The sequence below is a fragment of the Drosophila yakuba genome, chromosome 2R (assembly GCF_016746365.2).
Source record: "Drosophila yakuba strain Tai18E2 chromosome 2R, Prin_Dyak_Tai18E2_2.1, whole genome shotgun sequence".
Lineage (NCBI taxonomy): Eukaryota > Metazoa > Arthropoda > Insecta > Diptera > Drosophilidae > Drosophila > Drosophila yakuba.
Window position 1 is genome coordinate 21,434,385 of NC_052528.2, and position 23,501 is coordinate 21,457,885.

Consider the following 23,501-nt stretch of genomic DNA (forward strand, 5'->3'; position numbering starts at 1 on the left):
TTGAGATATTTATGAATTCAAAGCAAATCGGCGTTTTGGGGGCCCTGAAACCTAAGCTGAGCTCTCGGCGTTGCCAGATCCGGTGAGAAACGAGCGCAGAGAGAGCTTTGCGCAGAGCTTCAGGTGAGAGCGCCGGGCTCACCTGCTGAGCAGCTCGCCTGCATTCCGCTCCGATCGATCCGCTCAGTTTCGATCGAGACGCACTGGAGTGCGGACGTGTGGTGCGCTTGAGTCTGCGATTTCCTGCTGCGCTTTGCGGTGTCGTCGCATTTTTCGTGCCTTCCGGAGCGTGGATCCCCTGGATTTTTGTGGTCGTTGTGCAAGTGCGCGGCAGTCACGTACAGCCGTTGCAACAAAGTACGAGAAATCTTAACAAAAAAAAAACACATTGTAACAGACGAACAAATCCGGCAAAAGTAACCAAATCAATAGTGTACCTTCGATGCGCGCTCGTTGATTGATTAACACATCACCTCCCACACAAACACGCCGAGTGTAAAATACTCAGTACTACTTACCTGTGGGTGCAATCCGCTGCAAATTGGAATTGGAATTGGAATTGCAACTGCGCGGTGTGCATCCCCAGCGGAGAACGCTGAAGAAACCAAACAAACAAAAAAAAAAGAGTTTAAAGTGCCGCGGCTGCATTGTTTTGACTTTGATCGTGTGTCGTGGTCTCCGCCACCCTTCATCCGCCCCTTTGGCCCTCGACGCAGCGCGTGCGTGTTGCAACTTTTGATTAGCTTTGGATTCCGATTCGGATTGCGATCCCGCAGTGCGCCTGCATTTTTCGTAACTTATCGCCGCCCACATCTTAACTGGCATTTGCCACGGCGGCGCGTCCTCCTCCTTCAGGTGAGTTTCCTTGGAATGCATCCTCCTCGAAGCTATTTATACGAGCACATTTTGAAAAATAAGATAGGTTGGCTTATGCATGCTTCATAATCTTACATACTATAGCTGGCTCAAATTATTTCAGGCAGTTGTTTTTGAAACAATCTAGTTATGATATAGCCTTGAATAATTTAAAGTTTCACATATTAATGGGTATATATTTTCTCGACGTGTAGTTTCTGCTGTTGTGTGTGGCCATGTACCACATACATGCGTACTTGAACCTATGTACATACATATATGAACATATATGTGCCTTGCAGGAAGACCAAGCTAAAGAAGCAGCAGGAATGCTCGCTGAATTGGCAATGCAAACGGGCGCTTATTTTGGAATTCCCTGCACATGTCGCAGCGGAAGAAGGGAAAAAAAAGTGAAATTCACCACGAAGCCTGTGTAATTATAGACACACTCGATTCCACTCGATTCGTTTTAATATGATACGCACACACTGTGGCAGGCATACTTTATTGCATATTAGCATTTGGCAGCTGACAGCTGCTTTTTGGGATTGTTCCGCGGAGATCGATGTGGGTTGCCAGAACCGAAGCTGCGAAGCTGCGGCGGCAGATGAGATCACTTCTAAAAACGAATTCCGGGCGAGTCGACCAAGAATGGCATGAAATCGCAGAAATCGCGTATACGCTCTGTAAGTCCATTAATCACAGGCAAATGAAAAGAAACATCGAACTCGCACTGAGTCGCCTGTATTCCAGAGACCAACTCCGTTGGCGACTTCGACTTCGACTTCTTAGCTTTCATTAGTCTGACTTATCCGGCAGCGGAATCTAATTAATTCTCCTTTGTTTTCATCACCTCGATAACTGTTTGTCTCCATTCCATTTAAGCCGCTTAGCTAAGTTCCCGGCTAATGGCTGACCCTCTAAGCCAATCAGGCGTAGAGCTGGGTGTAGGTACATGGAGAAAAATCAGTTTCTATTCGTTTCTATTAGTTAAATATTATGGTTTTACTTGGCTGAACAGTGATAATAATACCTAGGTATGATATGTTGCCAAAGGATCCAAAACATAGGTATACCTATCAATTAATATTGAAATCCACAATAATATTATATATTATAATAATATTGTTACATAAACATGTTTTAAGAACTTACCGCCTAAAAAGGCGCACATTTCGCACAAACCCCTTCGACATTCACACTTTCAACAATGATGATCACCTTGTTGAGTACTATTTCTATTTGCGCACTATCGATTTGACCACACAGTGCCGTGTCATGCCGAGATTGGACCGCCGGAGAAACAGAAGCCTAGGCAGAAGTGACCTTGAGGGTAATAACTCCCGCGACTCGCGGCTCGCGGCTCTCTTAGTCATGCCCGGAATGCAGCCGAGCAGCATTGGCAGCTGCAAAGGCCAAAACCGGATGGCATCCACCAACATCTAATGCCAAACACAGGCACATGAGGCCGAGCAAGTCGGTGTGAGATTGTGGCAGGCTACCCACACCACGCAGGTTCTCAATGAGCCTCGTCCCTCATACTTTTTTGGTGGCATTAAGAGCGTATTCACTGGCACTCGCATCAAGCTCTATTATTAACATACTTACACGCAGCGAATTCCATCGCCCAATAAACAAAAAAAATGCCAATAAGCCACGAAAAGTAACAGCTTTAAACAAAAAGCCAACGGCCAAAACAAAAAACCGAAAGAAAAATCAAAAAGTGAGAATGCGCGAGGGCAAACGAAACCAGAATCAGAATCTGATTCGACGTCGGGCAGGTTTGTCTAATGGTCGTTTCGAGGGTGAGGAGGTGGGTGGGGTCCACTTGGCTAAACAAACTGGTTGGTAACATATACACGGCACAGGTGGGGGAACCTTGGAGCGCATCTTGACTCTTCAGAAGTAATTTGAACTGTCAAAGTCGGACAAAAACCAATTTGTAATTTGTACACTTGTTCGAAACGAGCCTGAGCACTTTCGGCCATACCATATACTCGACTCGTATGTGCCAGTTTTATAACGAATATTTCGCATTCATTTGCCAAATTGTTTATAATGGCAGTTAGTTGAATTTTTTTTTTATCGTTTTTATCATTTTGTTTACGCTGTCCCTGTCGAGATGCTGCCGCGTTCGTTGCCTAAGTCTTTTGTATTGGGCCCATGTGGATTGGCATTTTAGCAGTCAGTCGTTCAATGCCGCGCATTTTTGTAAGCGGCCCGTGTAAACGGTCATAATAGCACATCGGATTACGCAAAATGACCGTAACAAAATCAAACAAACATGGCTCGTATACAGTCTGCTTGTACAGCTGGCTTTAAATCACTTCGAATGCGTAAGGCGTTCGTCGACTGACCTTAGATTTGTATGCTAATTTCTTATGCTGGCCAATTACTCTCGCAATCATAAAACTTGGCCAGCACGCCCCAAGTGACACACAAATGCCTCAATGTTTTTATGGATTTTTGCGAAAGTTATTCTCGCGATTCACCAAGAAAAGAGAGTTTAAAAGCATTTGCCGTTAACGACTTGCGGGCAAATTTTGTAAAGATTATACACGGGTATTTATGTAAAGCTCAAACAGGTTTCTGCAACTCATTAATAAATTAACAGGTGGATGCGACTGCGATTGTGAATCGGGGATGTCATTGCGATCGTCTGACGCCAATCGCTGCGATGAATTTGCACAAAAGTGGAGCCGCGAGAAGGGCGGTCTGAATGCCTCGCAAATGATTTAATGTTTATAAATACGATTTACGACTCGATCGAATCAATTTTTATGGCCCACGTAAAGTCGTGAATTTAATTTTAGCTAGTGCAAAAGGCAGTCGGCGAACAATTCCCTGGCTTCATCGATTTAATGACATTTTACAACCAAACGGAGTAACTTTTTAATTGAAAAAGGTTAGGCATATTTAGACAGCAGCTGTGGACATCATACATTCCTTAGTTTATAAATATGTACACATTTCATAATGAATTGGAGAAGTACACATATAGAAAAGGCAACTTACTTGATGTAGTAATTGTGAGTTCTTTTTTTATAAACAAATTATCATTGAGTCTAATAAGTATCATTTAGGATCTGAATTGCTTTGTAGATAAATCCGCAAACAAAAACAAACATAATAAAGCTGTCAGCGATTTTCCTGCACCTCTTAACCCTCTACCGCCTGCCTTCTAATAACAAAGGCCCACTCAGCCGAAACGGCCATCATTTAATCTCTGTGCTGGCAGTTTGAAATACGATCTTATAGGCAAAGTTTACTACGGCTGCGGATACAAGTACTTTGGATGGCTCTCGCCAGTTTAGAGATCAAGTTTAATGGCCATAAAGCGACAGCAAATAAACGCTTGTTGTTTGTCTGTTTGTTCGCTCGCTTGTTCGCTTGTTGGCCGCGGCTTAACCCTTGGATTCACCCTGACCCCACAGGTGACCCCGATCCTCGAAACCCGTGTAGCTTGTTCTTGTGAAAGTCGAAGAAATCAAGAGCCCAACTATGGAATTACTTTAATTTCGGATATACGTTTATCCGCCGAAAGCGAAAGACCCTCGGAGACAAACTGGCTGCACCAGTTGGACGGGATTACACGGTTCCACTATGCTAATCAGCGGAAATTGGTCGCGATGTCAACGTATCGGAAATGTGTGGGTCTAATACGGTGTACATGTATTTGACGGAGCCAAAATTTGGTATCATTTGTCAACTTGGTGATGGCTTAATTTTCATAATTGATAGAAAACCATCGAAAGTGACGGTTTGTTTGCTTTGTGCGCTTGTGTTTGCTTTTCTTCAGTTGCATTCCGAGTCATCCAAGTCGAAATCGAAGGTGAAATAGAAAATAAACAGAAATCAATGAAAAACTTGGATTCGACTACGGCAACTTTCACTGCGAACCGAAGATGTCATCGAGCTGTGGACTCCGCCAACGGAATTGATTAGTGAGCATTAGCACTTTTAGTTTATCATCAGAAGTCACTGCCTCACGTATTGAATCAAGTTGCATATATGTAACGATTCAGTGGAGTAAATATAAAATTATTTACTCGGTTCATTGAGCACCACTTTGAACGAAACATTTTCTCGCTGTGCACTCAAGTAATTATAATGAGCCAACTTGGCACACATGTTTGTCAATCACATATTATTGACGACTCCGCGTCCAAGTTCGGTGGCGGATTCGTGGTGCGTGACATTAAAGTTGAGAAATTTCGCGCAAATAGAAATCCAAACACGATATGTTTAACGCAAACAGCACCAGAAACAGCACTCGCCTAACCATCATGACGAGCTGATTTTCGCACCACACAGCAGCCGCCAGATCTGAGTGGCTCCCATCGAGTAGCCAGTCACATGGACCGTTAGCAGCCGCTGGCCAAAATCCACACATCACCCATACGCCGGGTGGTGCGGCGACCAAGAGATCGAACTGCTTGGCCAAGCTCCAGATTCGAAAGTTTGCTCGCTAATCAAATTCGAAATATATTCCTTATTTTAATGGGCAATAACATTTGCGAGTATGCCTAAACAATGTTAAAATATTTCACACTGTCCAAGAACTTGAAGTCCTAAGTCAAAAACAATTTCTTTTTTTGTTTACGTTGTCGAAACTTTGAAGAAAATAAAGAGAAATTTATTTTTCTAAGAAAACTTGAGGAAGTCTATTATAATTATAGTGCATATTAAGTGTATGGTTTTTAGAGAGTGTGTAGAATGAAGCGTTGAAAAATGTTGTTCCTGAGCACAGCCTCCGTTGACCGTCGTTACTACCTCTTATGTTTGTCGAATCTTTGCGAGGTTGTCTTCCTTGTTACCCCCTCCCTCGGCCGCTAAGTGGTTACACAATCGCCAATGGCCAACTCGGTCCCATTTAAAATCAATTTCGGCTCTTTTACTTAGCCATTTTGTACTTATCCCGCCGAATTGCTGGCTGCCATGTTATTCTCTAATTTGGCTAGCTGGAAATGGAGCGCTGGCGCATAATTCGAGTGGAGTATTTTTGGCCAAGAGTGTGCCGCAGATCGGGGGCTCTAATTTTGGGGTCTTTTGGGAGCGGCCATAGGCGATACACTTGCCGCCCCAGAGTCCGACTTTGGCCGGGTCCGATAGCGTCGATTTATCGCCGATCCATTAATAGTTGACTATATTTTGTTTTGGGGCCACTAACCGGTTTCCGGTGCCCAGCTACACTCACACAAAAGGCGACTCAGTCACAGATACATTTGCACATAGAGATACACAGAGATACAGATACAAACGTCGGTGGCTGGCGTATTTTGAAAATCGTATCTGAGGCCCAACATGAATGAGCTTTTCGAATATTTCGTAACCAGTTGGACTGCATTTTTTCCACTCGCTGTCGCCGTGAATCGAACATGAGTAGCGTGGCCAAATGTTTATGTCCGCAGCTCGGTTGGCCATAATCGATATGTCGTAGAAACCGAGTCAAGTGTTCTTTACATCCAAAGTGTTTCGCTTTCGAGTCGCGTTGAAGACTTTAATTTAATGGCGTGTGAATTGCATTTGAATCTGTTTTGCTTTGGCATTTGCTCTGCGGCCAAGCGGCTCGTTAATTACATCTCAGTTCTAATTAGTGGAAATGCAAAGCACTCGAGAGGCAATTCAATTAAAGTAATTGCTCACCTGAGCCCCTTAAGTCGGCTCTAAACTTCCACTCCAGGCTCAAGCGATTTCCCTTAGTCAGTTGGTTGGGTAACGAACCTCCGATTTGGCCAACTCATGACAGCCCGGCCAGCAGTCAGTTGGCTTGGCTTGGCATCACGCAGTTTTCCAGCCCGCAGTTGGGCACTTTTCTTGGCAGCGGCGTCTCCAGCTGGGCGCCATTAGTTTACTTATGGTCTGCTTTTGCCTCAAATGTGGGAAGATTGGACTGCACAGAGCGCAGATCGATTTCAACACCAAGCGGGTCAAACTTTCAGATGGTCATGACAAATTTCTGATTGCGGAGATTACTTATCATTAGCTAATGAACAAAGATGAGATTATAGTTAAGCTACAGCTAGTACTCACTTCTATTTCGTAACTTTGTCTTAGCTTTTTCATTGGCTTACCCATACGAAATAAGATTTATGAGTGGCATCGAATTTCCAATTAGTAGTTCAACACATAGTTCTAGCCCAGTTGCAAAGTCTGCTCCAGATACTCGATACTCGACTTATGCGACTCCATTTGCTCGTGTGCGCCGAGTCTTAATTAACATTTTTTACATGCTTTTCGATTTTGTTTTGCTTTGCGACTTCAATGTCAAGCCATGATGTGGTCGTCACAGTCGATGTTGCTGATGTTGTTACCATTGTGCCGCTGCTCTCAATGCCAGACAGTTGTTGGCCAGGTTCGCTTGGTCTAGAGTACGAGTAATCAAAACCAAACGAGGCGGTCACCCAAAGCGTCAGCTGCCGCCTCGGAAGTCGTTGCCGCACCGTTATGGCTTATAAAAATGTTTATATATATACACTCGTATATATGGATGTATACATCTTGAGTAGATATTTCTGGGGGTCTGGCATTGGACAATGAGTCGGTGATTACTGGGTGCCACTGCTGCTTAACTGAGATGTCACTGGGAAAAGTGGAGCACCGCGGAGCGTTGGTCAAGTTGAAGAGGCTGGCCGTTCCCAATTGCGGCGATTCGTGGAGATATTCGCCAATCAGCCAGACCCCGAGACCAACTAACACCAATTGTCGTTGATTTATCTTGGGGCAAGAAAACAGAGATTTCATGCAGCATGCAATTTGCTTGTCAAAACTGTGGCACCATTCTCCATATCCAAACAATTGGCCCCAGCGTGCCACATTTTTACGCCCATTTCAACGCCATTTGTTGTCGTTTAGTCCGGGGGCCACACGAATAAAAATAAAACCAATCCCACAGCAGGTAGCTCGGTCCCGTGATTTATGTCGTTTCATTAGACCAGCTCAGCTTTTTTTGGCGGACTTTGGCGCTAGAAACGTCAAGACCAATGCCCAAGTAGCTAAGTATCTGAGTATCTGAGTATCTCATAGTTTCTAAGCTCGGCTCTTTGGAGGCAGCTGTCATTGGCTTTGATTAGTTTGTTGAATGCGGCAAGACCTTCGATTTCACTCGCTGACGAAGGCGTTGGATAGCCATATCCACATTTTAATTCCCATGGGGCATTGAACCGCACTTCAGGAGGATCACTTCGATGTATCTGCCTGTCACACTGGAAATCTGCAAACAAAAATAAAAGAGAAACGTATGCATCTTTCGACACTTTCGGCACTTTTGGCAAAAAGAAACTTTAATGGTCCATGGTGGGAAATTTCCTTGTCATTGTTTGGGCCAATGCAACAAATCATTTTCACAGATCCATCTGCCAGATACTCCAGCTTCAGTTCCCAAAACTTTTGCAATTCTTGGCTAATAAATATTTCTCTATGAATTCCCCTTCTTTCAGAGTCAACCGTTTGCCGGCTGAGATGTGCGTCCAATTTGTGGCGAAATTAATTATATAATTTCCAAAACACCGCCAAAATCCCCGTAAAAATCAATTGCACAAAAGAAGAGAAAGAGAAGCGCTTCAATAAACACGCCAAGCGGTGCTAATGCGAAAGGAAACTCCCCGACAATCGCCGAAAATTGTAAAGAAATAAATTATACAAAATGTCTACACAAAGCACAAGACATTCGCCATTCGCATGGACCACAAGAGGCCTGCTGCTGCTCGCCACCTGGTGCTGCTACCTCGGATACCTCGGATCGGAGGCCCATGTGGCCCTCACCTATCCACCTGCCCGCAAGTTCGACCTGGACTTTCTGGACAATGCGCGAACGAAGGCGCCTTGTGGCATGCCCAAAGGTGAGTGTTCCGCGGGGAGCTTTGTTTGCTAGGAAAGTGACCTGGATTTTGGGATTTTAGCCTAGAAGGGGTAAAAGAAGTCTTACCTTTAAAAAGCTTAGGTTTTATAATACTTCAGATAAATTCCAAAGCGAACAGTGTATCACATTTTTAGACGATTTTAAAAATAAGTTGGAATGTGTTAATCGTGCTAAATGCATAGAAATGTGGCACGAAAACACATTCATTTTCTATAATTTCAAACTCAAATATTTATCACTATATCAAAGCTAGCGAAAATTCCATCTATATTATAAGCATGAGTTCGATTAAAATGTAATGAATCGAATCCAAATGCATTGCTCTGATTAAAATGTAGTTCGTGGGAAAAAAAAGGTAGCTGAAACAGGCCCAAATGCACAGAAAGTGCATTTCCCAATTGCCAATTGTTGGCCAACTTTTGTTGGTTTACCAGCTCGTCTGCCAGGCACGCTTTGATTATAATATTATGGCTTATTACGCCTGGTTATGTGCGCTTTGTTTGCCGACTGTAATTGGTCAAGCACGTTCAATTCACACATACAGCTGTAGGAAAACAGTGCGTTTCATAAGCTTAAGTGAGAGCTGCTGTGCAGCATCTGCCTAACATTATTATATAAATTACAATGTAAGAAATACTAAATGTTGTTGGTAGCTGGCATTTGATTGTATTGATCGGTCATAATTTTGTTTAAAACGAGTTGAATATGCTACCAAAACCACAATGTTCCGCGAGCTGAGGCCTTGAATCCATGGAAATGATATCGATTCATGTCATTCGAGCGAGGCTGCTAATGACTTACACCTGTGAAACGCACTGCACGCCGCCTGAATGTGTTCATAATTCAGAGACGTGCAGTTTGCGACTGAATACTGAAAACTTTTGCTTCTGCACTCGCTTGCATAATGTGCATATGCATATGCTTATGCTCCGTTGTTATTGTTATACTTACGAGTATATGCCATACATGTTGCTCAATGCAGCTGGCGTTTGTTATTGTTGGCTCTGCTGCAAAGTGTTACCAATTAATTTGCATATCGCGAGCGGGGAGAAGCAACTCCACTGCCATTCACTTGTTCGCAGGTGAGTGGGGATCCACTGCGGAGCAGCCAAAGAAATTGGGTCACACAAATTATAAGCATTACGATTATGATATGATCGTTGGCGCTTCGAGCTCTTCTGCACTTTCGAAAATAAATAAAAATAACACCTTTGATTTCAAGGGGGCTAGAGGTTTTTGTTTCTCTCTTTCTGTATGCTTTTTTTTTGGGCTAGTCCCATCAATACTGTTTGCATATCAATTATAGACGGTAGATTCGAAGCCGACAATTGCCTTGAGTTGGTTGGTAATTGGCAACTGGCAACTGGCGAGTGGAACACGTGTGCCGCATCAAAATGCCAAATCAATTTCCATGGATATGCCCATAAAGTATGGCTCACACACTCCAATAATGTGCATACATTGTGTACTGTGTTGTGTACAACCCGTTGAGCGACATTTTTGTGCGCAGCACTTTTGCCCATATTTTTGTTTGGGTTTTGGTTTTCGTTTTCAATTTCGTTTGCAGTTTCATTTCGCTTTGTTTTGCCCGGTTTTTTAATTATATATACGCGCGCACATTGCGTATACGCAACGTGGGCAACGGCGGCACGTTTAACCCATTTTGGGGCATGACAACTTTTGCCTTCGCCTGCGGCTGCAACTGCTGTTCGCTGATTTCTGTTTGCTGCAGCCTGCCAAACGCGTCTCGAGCTGGCCAAAAAGCAGGTCTTAGCCATGGCAACTGCAACTGCAACTGCGGTTTAGGCCGCTCCAGCTCACTGGCCGCCTTGATGATGATGTATGCGCCGACGAGAGGCAAAGTGGAATGCAACATGCTGCAAGTGAAAAACTTTCACTTGTGCATTACGGCACACAGAAGTCCCCGGAGGCAAAGAGTGTTGATTGGCAAGCGGCGACTTACAACGGCCACCATCCGCGATTACGGCATGACGAAAATCTTGACAACTTTATCGAAGGTGGTGGATAGAGTTATTTTCAATAATGAAGAATGTAGCTGGATGTATCCAATTCAACTAATTAGGTGTTCAAAATGTATAAAAGCTAGTCCATCTAGTTACATGATCTATCTGCAGATGGTTCGCTGTATACAGATGTATCTGCAGCTGACAGTGACAACCAAATGAGGCTGAGGTTGTTTTGCTGCTGCTGCTGCCCTTTCTATCAGCATCATCATCATCTTCGGCATCTGGCAACTGGTTCACTGGGCCACAAAAACGCAGGGATTGGAATGGGGACCGATTGACTGACTGACTGACTAACTGACTGACTGCTGACCTCTGCACAGCGTATTGCATCTTGTTTGCATTGCGCTTTGCATGGCCCCTCTCGAAAATCCAGTACAGCCTCTCAAATCTAATCCATCTCAATTTGTTCGTGTTTGACACTCTTTTCCACAGCCTTTGTCTCAGTGTCTGCCGGCACACGATTTGTTTTGATTTGGCTTTGTTTTCATGTCGCTTTTTTTTTCATTTCTTGGCTTGTAATTGTCTGCTGGCGTGCTGAGTGCGCTGGAATGGAGGTCAAGTTGTGGTCGCCTCTTGTGTCACATGTCGGCAGATGCCAGCGAACATCGGTTGGGCAATCCGGCAATCTAACAATCCAGCAATCCAACAGAGCAGCCATCCAATGGAGTTGACACAACATCGGTTCCAATAATTAGAAGAGCAATCAGCTCAATGCAAATGTCAATTAGTCAGCCGCAAACGCAGCAACCGCAGCCACCGACTTGAGCAACATTCAATAAGCTCCGCCAGAGATTTATCATCGCTGTTGTCGCGACTCGCGACAGAAACCGATGGCCATTTATCACGGCGAACCGCAGTCGAGCTCATATTTTAGGCTAAATCCTGCAGCGAAATGTCGCATTGTGGACCATTCAGAATATCAATGAGAGCGCTGGTCATAAATGACATTTAAGTCGGCGACACGGACATCGCTACGTATACGTAATATTGCTGGGGAATGCACAAGTAGCCAGCACAGAACACGCTCACACATTGAAATGCATCTGCACCCCAGTGCATTTGGAGCCATAAATACCAACTGGCAAGTGGAGGCCCAGTGTGAGGCTCAGTGTGGAGCAGTGCATCGGATCGCAATGGATTGGATTGGGCTGTATAGTAGCGGATCGGATCGGGTCGGATCGGATCGGATCGGTCGGAGGCCTCCTAAGGGGCTGGCCGAGGCAACGTCACGAGCAATTAACCAAAGCGAAACTCCTTGACCACAGTAGCAGTGGCTACGCCACAGGGAATGCAAATAGTGCACAGGGGAAAACAATGTGTGCTAATTCTTATTTGTGATGTTTAGGAGTTAAGATTCAATTAAAACAATCTATATAGATTAAGAATGTTTATAATAGTTACATATTCTGGTGCAACAAGACAACATACCTTATGTATGATTTTATACTGTAAATCTTAGACTTTGTGTTCCCTGCAACGTCAAGAGCTGCCAAAGATCTGCAGACTTCAGCCACTTGGTCAGGTTGGTTTGTGGCAGTGGCGACCACAACGTCGAACGGTGGCAAACGACTGTAGTAGGGTTGCCAAAGCGAAATGAATTTTATGGCACGTTACTTATGCCACTGCGCACACCCCTCCCCCTCCCCCCTCTTTTGGCGGCAAGAAATGCTGAAATTTATTGCCCTCCGCGGCGCAAGCGCAACGCTTCGTTAGGCGAGGCAAACGCTGTCTGGAAGTGTATTTGTCAACCTTTCGCAGTGCACCCTGTACAGTGCAGCCCCGTGCAGTGTCTGCAAGGCGGAAGTGTTTGTTTACGGCTTCGTGAGAGGCGTCGTCCATATTTGGCTGTTGGATATTTCTTCTTTGGCCCCATGCAATTAGAATGCATGCAAGCGAACATTCTTCTATCAACAGCAGCAAATTGCCTTGCGGGGGGAGCAGAGATAGGAAGTGGATGGTGGGGGAGGGGGGGTTGCGTGATGTAATGCCACCCATTAAAAAATACCCGCCGGAGTCTATTCCACCCAAGTCCAGAGTGATGAGTTCCAGAAAACTGCTGCTTTTTATAATAGCGTAGATCTAAGCTAAGGATTCTGCACACTTAAAGCCAGTACTAAGACTTTCAAATCGCTAAGCAATATTGATTTATTCTGCACTAGCACAGTGTTTAAATGCATTTAATGGATCTTTAATATCCCAGCGATTTCACATTCGGTTACTAATTATATATACGGTGTGAAAACTTAATGAGAAATATATCAAATTTGCATTAATATAAAAACACTTCTACTTGACGCAAGCATCACTATTAGGCCACCAAATTCAATCAGCACTAAGCCCGATAGCCCCTCCTACCTCCTATCAATCGATGGAATTCAGTTTGCGATCAAATTAGCCAAGTTTCCAATCAATTATAAACCGATTTCACGCGCATCTCCGCCGGAGATGGGAGATGGGGCGGTCAGTCAAGGCGGCCCCGACCGTTTTGGGTCCAGTGGCCGAGCGGGACGGACTTTCGAAATGGCCAGACGTCGCCGGCGAGTTCAAGCTCAACCAGCACACACAGATACAGATACAGATACAACGAATTTGAGCAGCCTCCAAAAACAAAACGCAAAGGTGAACAACTTTCGCGGGCCTGCCCGATCATGGGAAATATGACGGAGTACGAGCGAAACACGAAAAGGCGTACAAAATATTAACCAGACAGCTTCGAACGATCGCTTCGAACCATGGGAAACCGTAAAAAAAAATAACCGAAAAACACCTGCTAATTTGGTGCATGGTGGATTCAGATGCGATTCCGATTCGGATACTTGTACAGAGGTCCGAGCAGCTATGCTTTGCCGCCCCTTTTCGAGCATAATTTGTCCGTTGTTTCGATTTATTAATGGGAACACACGATTTATCCGCCGATAGTCGGAGTCGCTTAACCCATTTCTCGATCTGGTTTGGCGGCTTTCCGTTTCGAGTCAAAACAAAGCGAAATCTGGCTGAGTTATGGGAAGCTGTGTGAGGTCTGCGGCCCGTCAGGTGCAATCAAATGTTGAGAATGCACTGATCCGCATTCGATTCATACTGATTTGCATTTCCCAGTGGCCCAGAAAACCCAACAAGGGAAGCCCAGTTGGTTTCCAGCTGAGTGGAGCTGATTTCCACCGCTGGTTGCTAGTTGCGCAATAGAAATCAAGAGTTTTTTTGTTGCTCAGAACAAGCATCCAGTGACCCACAAACGATACAGAGTCAGAACCATTCAATAGCCTGAAAAAGGAACTTGGAAAATGTGGTTTCCATAGGCGCTTCCATTGCATAGGCCCCATTGTGGGTTAGACAAAACCACTTGGCGTCATGTCCATCGCTTCAAATGTCATTTTATGCCCATTTTGGGATGACCAACTGGCAGCCGCACGACCACTGAACAGCCATCGAGTGATTCAAGTGGTCAGCCGTTTTTATGTTCCCAGCCTCTGCGAGTTTGGCTAACCTGGCTGCGCGATCTCGTGCCAGCAGTAATCATAATTTTCAGCTTCCTTATTGGCCAAGACAAGTGCGGGGACATCGGGAAAGTGACACTCCTCCTTTCGCTTTCAGAGATCGAGCTTCGCTATAAACGTTTAATGGCCTCAATTAGCGACTCGTTCGCCGTGTATTGGCTGCCAAACGATGTGCGAGCTGTGCATTGATAGCTCCTCATGTCCATCTGGACACATAGAAAAATCTCTATGTAGTTGGCTGTATGCCAAGGTATAAGGCATCTTCAAGGATCTCCACAAAAGAGTGTTCTTTCTGAAGAGTTACATTGAAATCTGCTAAATATGCTTAAGGCTTAATGGCATTGGTTTAAAAAACTCCAGGCTAGTAGTATTTTTTACAAGTGTATCCCTGTGCCTCTTAGCGAAAACACCAGCATACTTTTTCACAGCTGGTCAGCGAAGATTACCGCATGGCTCTTATGCAACTGACGAGTACGAATTTCGTCTGGGCAGGCTCACAAAGATGTTGGGGCTGGGTCTATGCACATATGAATGTATATACATATGTATGTATCTACCTGGCATTCCAGGTCGTCAGCTGGGCTGTCATGCACAATTTGCCGGGGGAGTTTGGGTAGACAAGATGCAGGTGCACTCGATGCCTTGCAATGCAGAACCAGTTCGATACCAGGGGGAGTGGATTTAATTATGTATGTGCGGGGATCTGGGCAAATAGATGGCCCTGGACGACGACTCAACGACTCGACGACTGTCACATGTAATCACCGGGCCATTGAACACGCTCTGCTTTCCTAATTTCAGGCTCCATCCGCACATCGCTGCTCTCTGGCACGCAGTTCAACGTCACCTGGCATTTGGCTTATGCGCACAAGGTAAGATGGATCCACAGCAATGGGAGCAGACACGCCCCCTTTGGGGTACCTATTCCTATTCCATCACCGAGGGCTAATTAGCCGAGAATTCGTTCTCGAACGATTGCCTCACATGCACGCAGTCAAAGTCAAGCCCCGAGTCTCGAGATTCCCATGTTTGTGGCCTGGCTGCACGACACCGCAAGCATCACAAGTTCTCAGTCATTGTTTTGGCGCAACCATATTAATAATTATCATTCACTTTTCCAGGGCGGCTTTCGGTTGCAACTTTTGGATGCCCTCGATCGACCTGTTCTGGACCTAACGCCACATGTAAATAACTCGGAGTTTGTGAGCACTGATGTCACGTAAGTATCACCCGGAAGATGGGTTATTCAAAGTACAATTTCGATGTGACTCAGATCACCTTCCTGTTTGCAGTGCCCAGTCCTACGAAGTGAAGATACCGAACGACTTTGAATGCTTTAACTGCACTCTTCGGCTGCTACGCCAGGCAGATGAATGGACCACCAGCTATCGCTTTTGGTCCTGCGCCGATGTGGACATCAAGCTGCGGAAGGACTTTAAGGAGACCTGTTCCGGCAATGGCAAGTACTTCCCCTCGCGGTGCAAGTGCGACAAGAACTTCTATGGCCCGCAGTGCCAGTACAAGGATGAGTGCTCCGCCGACTCCGATTGCGGTGTTCAGGGCAAGTGCGTCGATCTGGGTGGAACCTCGCTGCCTAAGAAACAATGCTACTGCAACTTCGGCTGGTTCGGTATTGGATGCAACAAACGGTCGCCCTACAAGAGCACAAGCCTCGACCTCTCCTCGTATTCCAAGAAGGAGCTCTCACCCGACTACCACGTCTACTGGAGGCTGCTCGAGGAGCAGAAGGAGATCGAGATGGTGCTTAAGGTCAATGGTACATCGTGGGTGGGCTTGGGCTGGAGACCACGTGGCATGACACCGGAGTGCAAGAACTTCCCGCTGATACGGGACATCGGAGATCTCACTACAACTCTGGAAGCCTCTGCTCCGGAACCCAAGAGCGAACCTGAACCCAAGAGCGAACCGGAACCCAAGAGCGAGCCGGAACCCAAGAGTGAGCCGGAACCCAAGAGCGAGCCGGAACCCAAGAGTGAACCGGAACCCAAGAGTGAACCGGAACCCAAGAGCGAACCGGAACCCAAGAGCGAACCAGAACCCAAGAGCGAGCCGGAACCCAAGAGCGAACCAGAACCCAAGAGCGAGCCGGAACCCAAGAGCGAACCGGAACCCAAGAGCGAGCCGGAACCCAAGAGCGAGCCGGAACCCAAAAGCGAACCAGAACCCAAGAGTGAACCAGAGCCTAAGCGATTAGCCGAGCTTAGGTCCGCACCAGAACCAAAAAGTGAGCCTGAGCCTAAGAGCGAACCGGAACCCAAGAGCGAACCTGAGCCCAAGAGCGAGCCTGAACCCAAAAGTGAACCAGAACCTAAGAGTGAACCGGAACCCAAGAGTGAACCGGAACCCAAGAGTGAACCGGAACCCAAGAGTGAACCCGAACCTAAGAGTGAACCGGAACCTAAGAGCGAACCGGAGCCGACTAGCGAACCTGAACCAAAGAGTGAACCAGAACCCAAGAGCGAACCGGAGCCCAAAAGCGAACCAGAACCAACCAGTGAGCCGGAACCCACAAGCGAACCGGAACCTAAAAGTGAACCGGAACCTAAAAGTGAACCGGAACCGAAGTCTGAGCCGGAGGCCCAGAGTACAAAATCCAAGAGAGTTGCTGGAGATTTTGCTAAAAAGGGTGTCTCTTCAGTTTCTACAAGTGTTTCATATCGCGTTAGCACCAAGTCAGATCGCCAACGGCGTGAAGCTGGTAAGCATCGAACATCTTAATCAAGTCCGGATATCCGTATTAATCTATTATCCTACATTGATTTACAGACTCACCCAAATACCGCCTAAATCCCTACACACCACGACACGACTTCAACGGCATGGACTGCACAGACATCGTGATCGGAGCAGCCCGAGGAATGGCCAGTAGAGTGGGTGACTACTACAGCCGTGATCGATCGACACCCCACATTGACGAGTTCTTCGGCGGCAAGTCAAACCTGGCCTTGGGCACGGGCTTCGAGGAGAATGGCGTGACCACGATCATCTTCCGCAAAAAACTGGTCGCAAATGAACCCACCGATCACACCCTAGACGATGCGCTCACCCATGTGATTTGGGCCAAGGGCCAGGAGCCGGAGGCATATGTGCATGTGCCAGCCTCTGGCCTGGAAACGCAGACCGCTACTGTCAAAAACTTCTATCAGCAGGATGAACTGAAGTACCACGGACACCAAATGCAGCGTGGCGTCACCCAGATCAATTTCTTCGGTAAGTTTAAAAAGATTTAAAAGTATAAAATTTGTTTGTCACTTTGCTAACTTAACCATGTTTGAACAGAAAAAGAAAAGTCAGCCACGAGCACAGACCGTAACGACCTGGGCACCAATGTGCTGGATAACGATTGCTATGGTCATTGGAAGTATCCGTCCAACTGCTCTCCCCAGGAGCACACCTGCGAGTACTACGCCAGTTGGGAGACGGCCGGAAAGGGTGACGAGATGCGTTGGCACATTGAAACGTCGAACACGCAGACCTGGACGGGAATCGGTTTCAGCGATGACCAGCGTATGTCGCAGACGGATGCGATCATTGGCTGGGTGGACGGACGCAGCGGAAGACCCTTCCTTATGGACACCTGGGTGTTGGGCTACGCTTCGCCGAAGCTGGATGATCGCCAGGACATCTACAACACATCCGGACGCATTGAAAAGGGTGTGACCATTCTGGAGTTCAATCGCAAGCGGATCAGCAATGACGAACAGGACTTGTCCTTCACTGAGGACCACTGCCTCTACCTATTCTTCCCGGTTCTGGGCGGTGCCTTCAATGTGGTGAACAAGAAGATCCGCAAGCACGAGCAGGTTCCTCCAATCTCTTCTCAGCGTGTCTGCATCAAATCCTGTGGCAAGGGTAAGGGATCCATAAAACTATAAAGAGGGCTTCACTAATTCTGACCCCTCACAGAACTGGAGTCCGTTTTTATGGGCACCAGCACTCCGGCTCCAAGCCGTCTTGTCTACGCAGTGGCCGTTAAGCTGATGAACCTGGGCGAATCCTATGAGGCACCGAAGCCGGGAACCGTGGAGTTCAATAACCTGGCAGCCACTATATCTGATTCATTCAATGGTATCCTAAGTCCTTTGGCTGGTTACTATAAAACAGATATTCTGGGCTTTGAAAAGTAAGTGTACCATACATCTTAAGTAAAGTAAAAGTGGATTAAATGGAGTAAATTGCTTTTAGGGAGGGCAGCACCATGGTGGCCAAGGTGCAGGCCATGTTCGACAAGGCGGATGTGGAGAAGACGCACGCCCTAGAAACCAACGAGGTGGACAAAACCAGCGAGGCAGCAGCCCAAAAGAACGCCGAAGTGATTCGTTCGGCTCTGAAGGATCAGATTGCCACCGGTCGAGTAGGATCTCTAACGGTGGATCCTCAGTTTTTGGACTTTGAGGCATTGGAATGTAAGAACCCAAGCGTGCATAACAATGCTTCCATAAGCTGACCTATTTTATTCTTCGTGTAGACAAGAGCGCGTCAGAGCCCAATGCCAAGGAGACACTGCTCTCCTTCTTCGATCTCTCCGAGACACGTTTGTACATTGTCCTGGGACTGATTGCGGCCCTGGTGCTCATCGCGTTGATCCAGGCCTTCTGCACCATTTGGAAGACATCGCGAAAGAGCAAGAACACGAAGGTGAGTGATATGGATATGGAAATAAACCGAACATTTATGGTCAGCATAAACCACTTCGACACAGAGAAATCCGCTATAAAATCTTAAAATCAAGACATTAATGGACAGTAAGTAAATTATTGAAGCTGCTTCTTCTCAGTGTCGAATTGGCGTCTTTCATTCCTTTCTTATTAATCTTTCCCCATTGAAACCGTGTCGTTCAAAGCTGGTTTACGTGATTCCCGAAGAGTGGCGCATGTACCAACAGCGACAGCACCAGCGCTACTATCAGCCCTCTAGCGATCTATAAAAGACTCACTCTACAAATTAAACTCAGATCAGATCAGATATACGCCCTAGAAATACTGCCCTACTGCCCGATCCACCTGCAAACCGAGCTTCAGCTACAACTGCCTTAAGCGCATTTACGTTTTAATCCAAACCGAACCGAACCACCCATCTTGTAGTTAGTTTAAGTACCGGAAACCTCTTGATTATGTACTGTATCTGCATCTGCGTAGGTGCCGCGTTTATCAAAATTCCATAACTAAATCGGTAATTTAAAACTCTATATATTTTCTGTGGTATCTGTTGTTGTATTAACCTTGTCACCTAACCCACCACCCCGCCTCCTTTGGACGGTAATCTCAGATCTGCTTCTCTTTCTCCGACTGTTACTTAACCCCTTTCTGTGTTTCCAGTTCTATCTAATTAACATCCACTTGCAATCGCCTTCATTTGTGTGCGGGTTCTCTTGACCAGTCAGCATTTGATATGTGCTACGTAAGATCCCAACTATTTTGGGCAATTGGAATCCTTGAAACCCTACTCTGATCTCTAAATCCTATGCTAGATCCCTAGAACACTTCACCGTCTATTAACCATTTATTATGTTGTGATAAAATCCTCCTGCATCTATTTTCTATTTATATTGTATTTTCGGATTAAACGCCGGCACCTTTGCAGAACAGTTAAAACCCCTAAATAATTATTTGATATAAAGTATTTTGTGATAAAATGTTGTTGTCTGCGTTGTACATGGTCCACCCAACGATTCCCAAAATTCCCACACCAATTGCTGACTGGCTGAGTAACTTGATGGAAGCCCACCTAAATTTCAACTAAATCACGCTAAATTCTCATTGTACTTGCAGGAGAAACTGATCCAAAACTCACCCTGGAAGGAGTTCGCCTCGAACACCAACTATGCCTTTGATCCTTATGGCGAAACGGAGGAGAAGAACATTACCAACAGCACCACGGGCAAGGAGAAGTCGCGCAACCGCCATCAGTCGACCACGAGCAGCCAGCAGACGACACTACCCATGTCCCATTCGCCCACCAGCAAGTCCCAGATGTACTACGAGAGTCCAAACGGTCAGGGCAAAAGCTCCAATGGCAATGGCAGTCGGACCAACGGACGCGCCACCCAAGAGAGCAGCGTCGGTGGAGCACCCTACTCCCGTAGCTCCTATGCGGAGCGCGCCTACTCCCTGCCGCGGCAGGCGCATCAATACCAGCAGAGCCCGGCGAGCATGCAGCCCTCGGGTTACTACACCCACGACAGGCGGGCCGCGCGCCAAGGAAGCCGGGATAGGGAACGCGAGCGAGAGAGGGAGGAAGAGCGGCGCCAGCGCCAGGACCGCGATAGGGACTCTGGATATGACCGGTCGCGGGACGATCCGCGACAGAATGGTGGATCCGATACGCCCGACTTCTACTTCATGCCCTCGCAGCGCAAGTATTCCGGGGAGGTAGTTCGCGTCTATGTGGACTACAACAAGGATCCGAAGCACTAAAGCTCAAAACACATCCGATTATTTAATGCTCGTTTTAAGTTCTACCCTCACTCTGTTTTGTCACACCCAACACAAATATTAAGGATGTCAATTGGATCTTTTGTCTTCTTAAGATAAGATTCTATAACACTTTCATCCGATTTGGAAATTATCACAAAAATAGTTTAACCGTTGAATGCATACAGAATGTATTTGATAAGCGAAACCCTTAAATGAATCATTCCAAGCTGACCTTTGTTTCAAAGAGAGCCAATTGACATCGATCTGATAATTATTCGTGCACTTTTGTTTCCAATATGAGCCCTCCTTTGTTTCGATTTTGCCATAACGCAGTTGCGCTGCAGCAGCGTTTTCAGGTGCGCAAGCTTTACCACAGAACGCACAACGCATGATTCCACAACTTAGTGAATTGTAAATATTTTGAATAGACATTAAAACTCTTGCAAACGAGAAACAAATCCAAGCCACACAAATCACACAAAATTATAAAGCAAGCTTTGCAGTTAGGTACGTGCATACATAATGTTTTCGCATTGTCTTATCGTAAATGTGCAAAGAAACATAGTCACTGTATTTAATCAAATTAAATATACGCATTAAGTACATATAAATAAAGTTAAGTACATCCAAAAAGAACTACCGGATTTTTTTTAATTAATATTTTCATTTAATGATGGTATCAGAAAGTGTATATGAGATGTCCATAATATTGGTACGTTTGCTTTATAAAGACTAATTTAGATTTAGAAATACTTTAGGGCATTAAACATCGGCGTAAATTGATGGGAAAAGATTACACTACTTTATTATTTATCAAATGCATTATATGATAAATATGTGCCGTAAAGTTAGTTAGATTTCACCGTGTATGCAATCCATTCCGAGAACTTTATAACGTTTGTGTAAACGTACAAACCACGATCACTTGAACCCCTACTGAGGATACCAAACAAAACTAACCATGTCCGTCCCGAATTCGTTACCTTCTTTCCCAATATATGGCTAGGCATTCCAAGTCGGCTCGCTCCGACAGGAGTGACGACGCACAGTTCACTTAACTCTTCTCGTTCATGGATTTTTTGCGAGCACAGGGCGACATTGACATCATACAAACGTCCATGGGCTGGCGCATCAAAGATCATAGTGAAGGGTGGCGTAGACGAGGCCATCTGTTGGTCTCGCGCGTTCGCCAGCATACAGATGGGTTTCATTCCCTCTGCAAAGCGAAAGTTTAGTGATCGAAAATACTGGCATGGATTATGATAAGTTACCTGGGCCTGTAGCAGGTCTATTAAGCTTAAGCAACGCTATGTCATTGCCAGGGTTTGAGAAGATGTCGACCACCCTATACATCTCGTAGAAACCTGTCCTTCCTCTCACATTAACTTCTCTGTTGAATAATTCAAATAAGTTGTTAGTTTCGTTGTAACATGTTCCATTCTTAAAGCACCTACAAGCTGGATGCAGTTATTGGCAGGCGTCTTGCGTTGGTTAAGACGAACTCTGAAAAATATTGAGTTTAAATTGAGTTTATGTCAAACATTATACTCTCTAAGAACAAACAAATACGCACGGTGTGTAATCAAGATTCCCAAAGCCCTGAAATGGGGCCAATTAATGATTGCTTCTAAATTCGCAGCGATAGTGGCGCCGCCACAGTCCGCGTACAAGAAAACATCTTGTTGCTGCGGTTTGTTTTCAAAGATGACTGGAGCCTGTGGCTTATCCTCGATATAATGCGTATCTATGGTGGTCTTAATCCAGTCCGCATAGCTTATCACGTCGATATACACTCCTACACCATCGCAGGTACTTTTGCCAATGCTGATTATCCCGAACTGAACTTCGCGGATGACAGATATGCCAGCAATAGTGACATTGTTTGTCAAGGGACCACCAGAATCACCCCTACAAGTGTCTTTGAAAGGTACACCAGCGCATATCTGTTTCGAACTAAGCTGGATTCCCAAGTCCCTTAAGCACTCGTAGCTGTCCAAATGGTTAAGGGTGACGGTCTGCAATATATCGGATGCCTTTTCGTCCATCTTAAGTCCCCATCCAAAGGCTTTGAAAGTCCGCACGTTGCGCACATGGGCGGAAAGACGTTGGTCCGTAACGATGCAGATTGGGCGAACAAAGACTGCATAGATAATTATGGTTTATAACATTTTCTGGGCGTTCAAACCACAGACATTATTATAATGTCTTTGGTCAAACCAAGTACTTGCCATTAAACATCACGTCGCTGGACAGTTTGAGCAGGCCAATGTCATTTTCATAAGATATAGTTCTGTTGAACAAGGTATGCATTATTGCTTTAATGACAATTTTCCGATCCATGGGCTCACTTTTGTTGTAGGCACCCAAACGCACTGATCTTTTATGAAAGGATATTTATTTGAAAACTGACTGCACTTGTAAAAGAAATTATACTCACAGGTACTCTTGGCCATCTATACAATGCGCAGCTGTTAAAACAAATCCTAAAAGAAAAATATTTTTATTACAAATTAATCATGTTCCGTAGAAAAGTACAAACGCTTATGAATCAGCGTGCCACCACAGATAAAATGCGTGGCATTGTATACAGCTGCAGTCCATGCAGAATTTCCAATTGTTGCATTTTGCCCGCCGACTATTTTGGGTCCAATATGATTTCCACAAAATTCATCTAGGAAGAGAGAATCACCCAAATCGCAGAGGAACCAAATCAACAAGGGAATCCAAGCCAAACGTGTCTGCATCTCACGAGATGTTTAATTGAAATGAGTACAGTGCGAAGAGAAGCTTAGTAGCAGCATACCTTATCAGGCTTTTGTATTTCATT

The 23,501-nt window shown here is 45.6% G+C and overlaps 2 protein-coding genes across 4 annotated transcripts; one reads left to right on the forward strand and one right to left on the reverse strand.

Moving 5' to 3' along the window:
- Positions 1-176: 176 nt before the first annotated feature.
- LOC6531738 lies at positions 177-21,164 on the forward strand. 3 transcript variants are annotated; one of them, XR_005560530.2, is made up of 12 exons: positions 177-855; positions 8,295-8,696; positions 15,039-15,109; positions 15,359-15,456; positions 15,530-16,956; positions 17,025-17,468; positions 17,538-18,110; positions 18,165-18,381; positions 18,444-18,664; positions 18,727-18,896; positions 19,102-19,430; positions 20,030-20,241. XR_005560530.2 is itself a non-coding variant. In XM_039372053.2 (11 exons), exons 2-11 carry the CDS (start codon positions 8,501-8,503, stop codon positions 19,183-19,185), a joined length of 3,501 nt encoding a protein of 1,166 aa, XP_039227987.1. In that variant the 5' UTR covers positions 177-855; positions 8,295-8,500; the 3' UTR covers positions 19,186-19,431. The 3 variants fall into 3 exon arrangements, 2 of the variants coding, with proteins under 2 accessions (XP_039227987.1, XP_002092528.1); XM_039372053.2 differs by lacking the exon at positions 20,030-20,241 and having other exon boundaries at positions 19,102-19,431; XM_002092492.4 differs by lacking the exon at positions 19,102-19,430 and having other exon boundaries at positions 178-855; positions 20,030-21,164.
- A 13-nt stretch (positions 21,165-21,177) lies between these two features.
- LOC6531739 (polyserase-2) lies at positions 21,178-23,469 on the reverse strand. Its single transcript, XM_002092493.3, has 7 exons — positions 23,214-23,469; positions 23,112-23,157; positions 22,903-23,051; positions 22,248-22,814; positions 22,129-22,177; positions 21,946-22,064; positions 21,178-21,890 (listed from the first exon to the last, which is right to left on the reverse strand). Exons 1-7 carry the CDS (start codon positions 23,416-23,418, stop codon positions 21,523-21,525), a joined length of 1,503 nt encoding a protein of 500 aa, XP_002092529.2. The 5' UTR covers positions 23,419-23,469; the 3' UTR covers positions 21,178-21,522.
- Positions 23,470-23,501: the final 32 nt, after the last annotated feature.

Coding starts and splice junctions, on each gene's coding strand:
- LOC6531738 (XM_002092492.4), top strand. CDS start 8,501: ATGTCTACACAAAGCACAAGACATTCGCCATTCGCATGGACCACAAGA. Junction 18,382..18,443: donor GATATTCTGGGCTTTGAAAA/GTAAGTGTACCA, acceptor AATTGCTTTTAG/GGAGGGCAGCACCATGGTGG. Junction 18,665..18,726: donor GGACTTTGAGGCATTGGAAT/GTAAGAACCCAA, acceptor TTCTTCGTGTAG/ACAAGAGCGCGTCAGAGCCC.
- LOC6531739 (XM_002092493.3), bottom strand. CDS start 23,418: ATGCAGACACGTTTGGCTTGGATTCCCTTGTTGATTTGGTTCCTCTGC. Junction 23,052..23,111: donor ATAGATGGCCAAGAGTACCT/GTGAGTATAATT, acceptor CTTTCATAAAAG/ATCAGTGCGTTTGGGTGCCT. Junction 21,891..21,945: donor TAGACCTGCTACAGGCCCAG/GTAACTTATCAT, acceptor TTCGCTTTGCAG/AGGGAATGAAACCCATCTGT.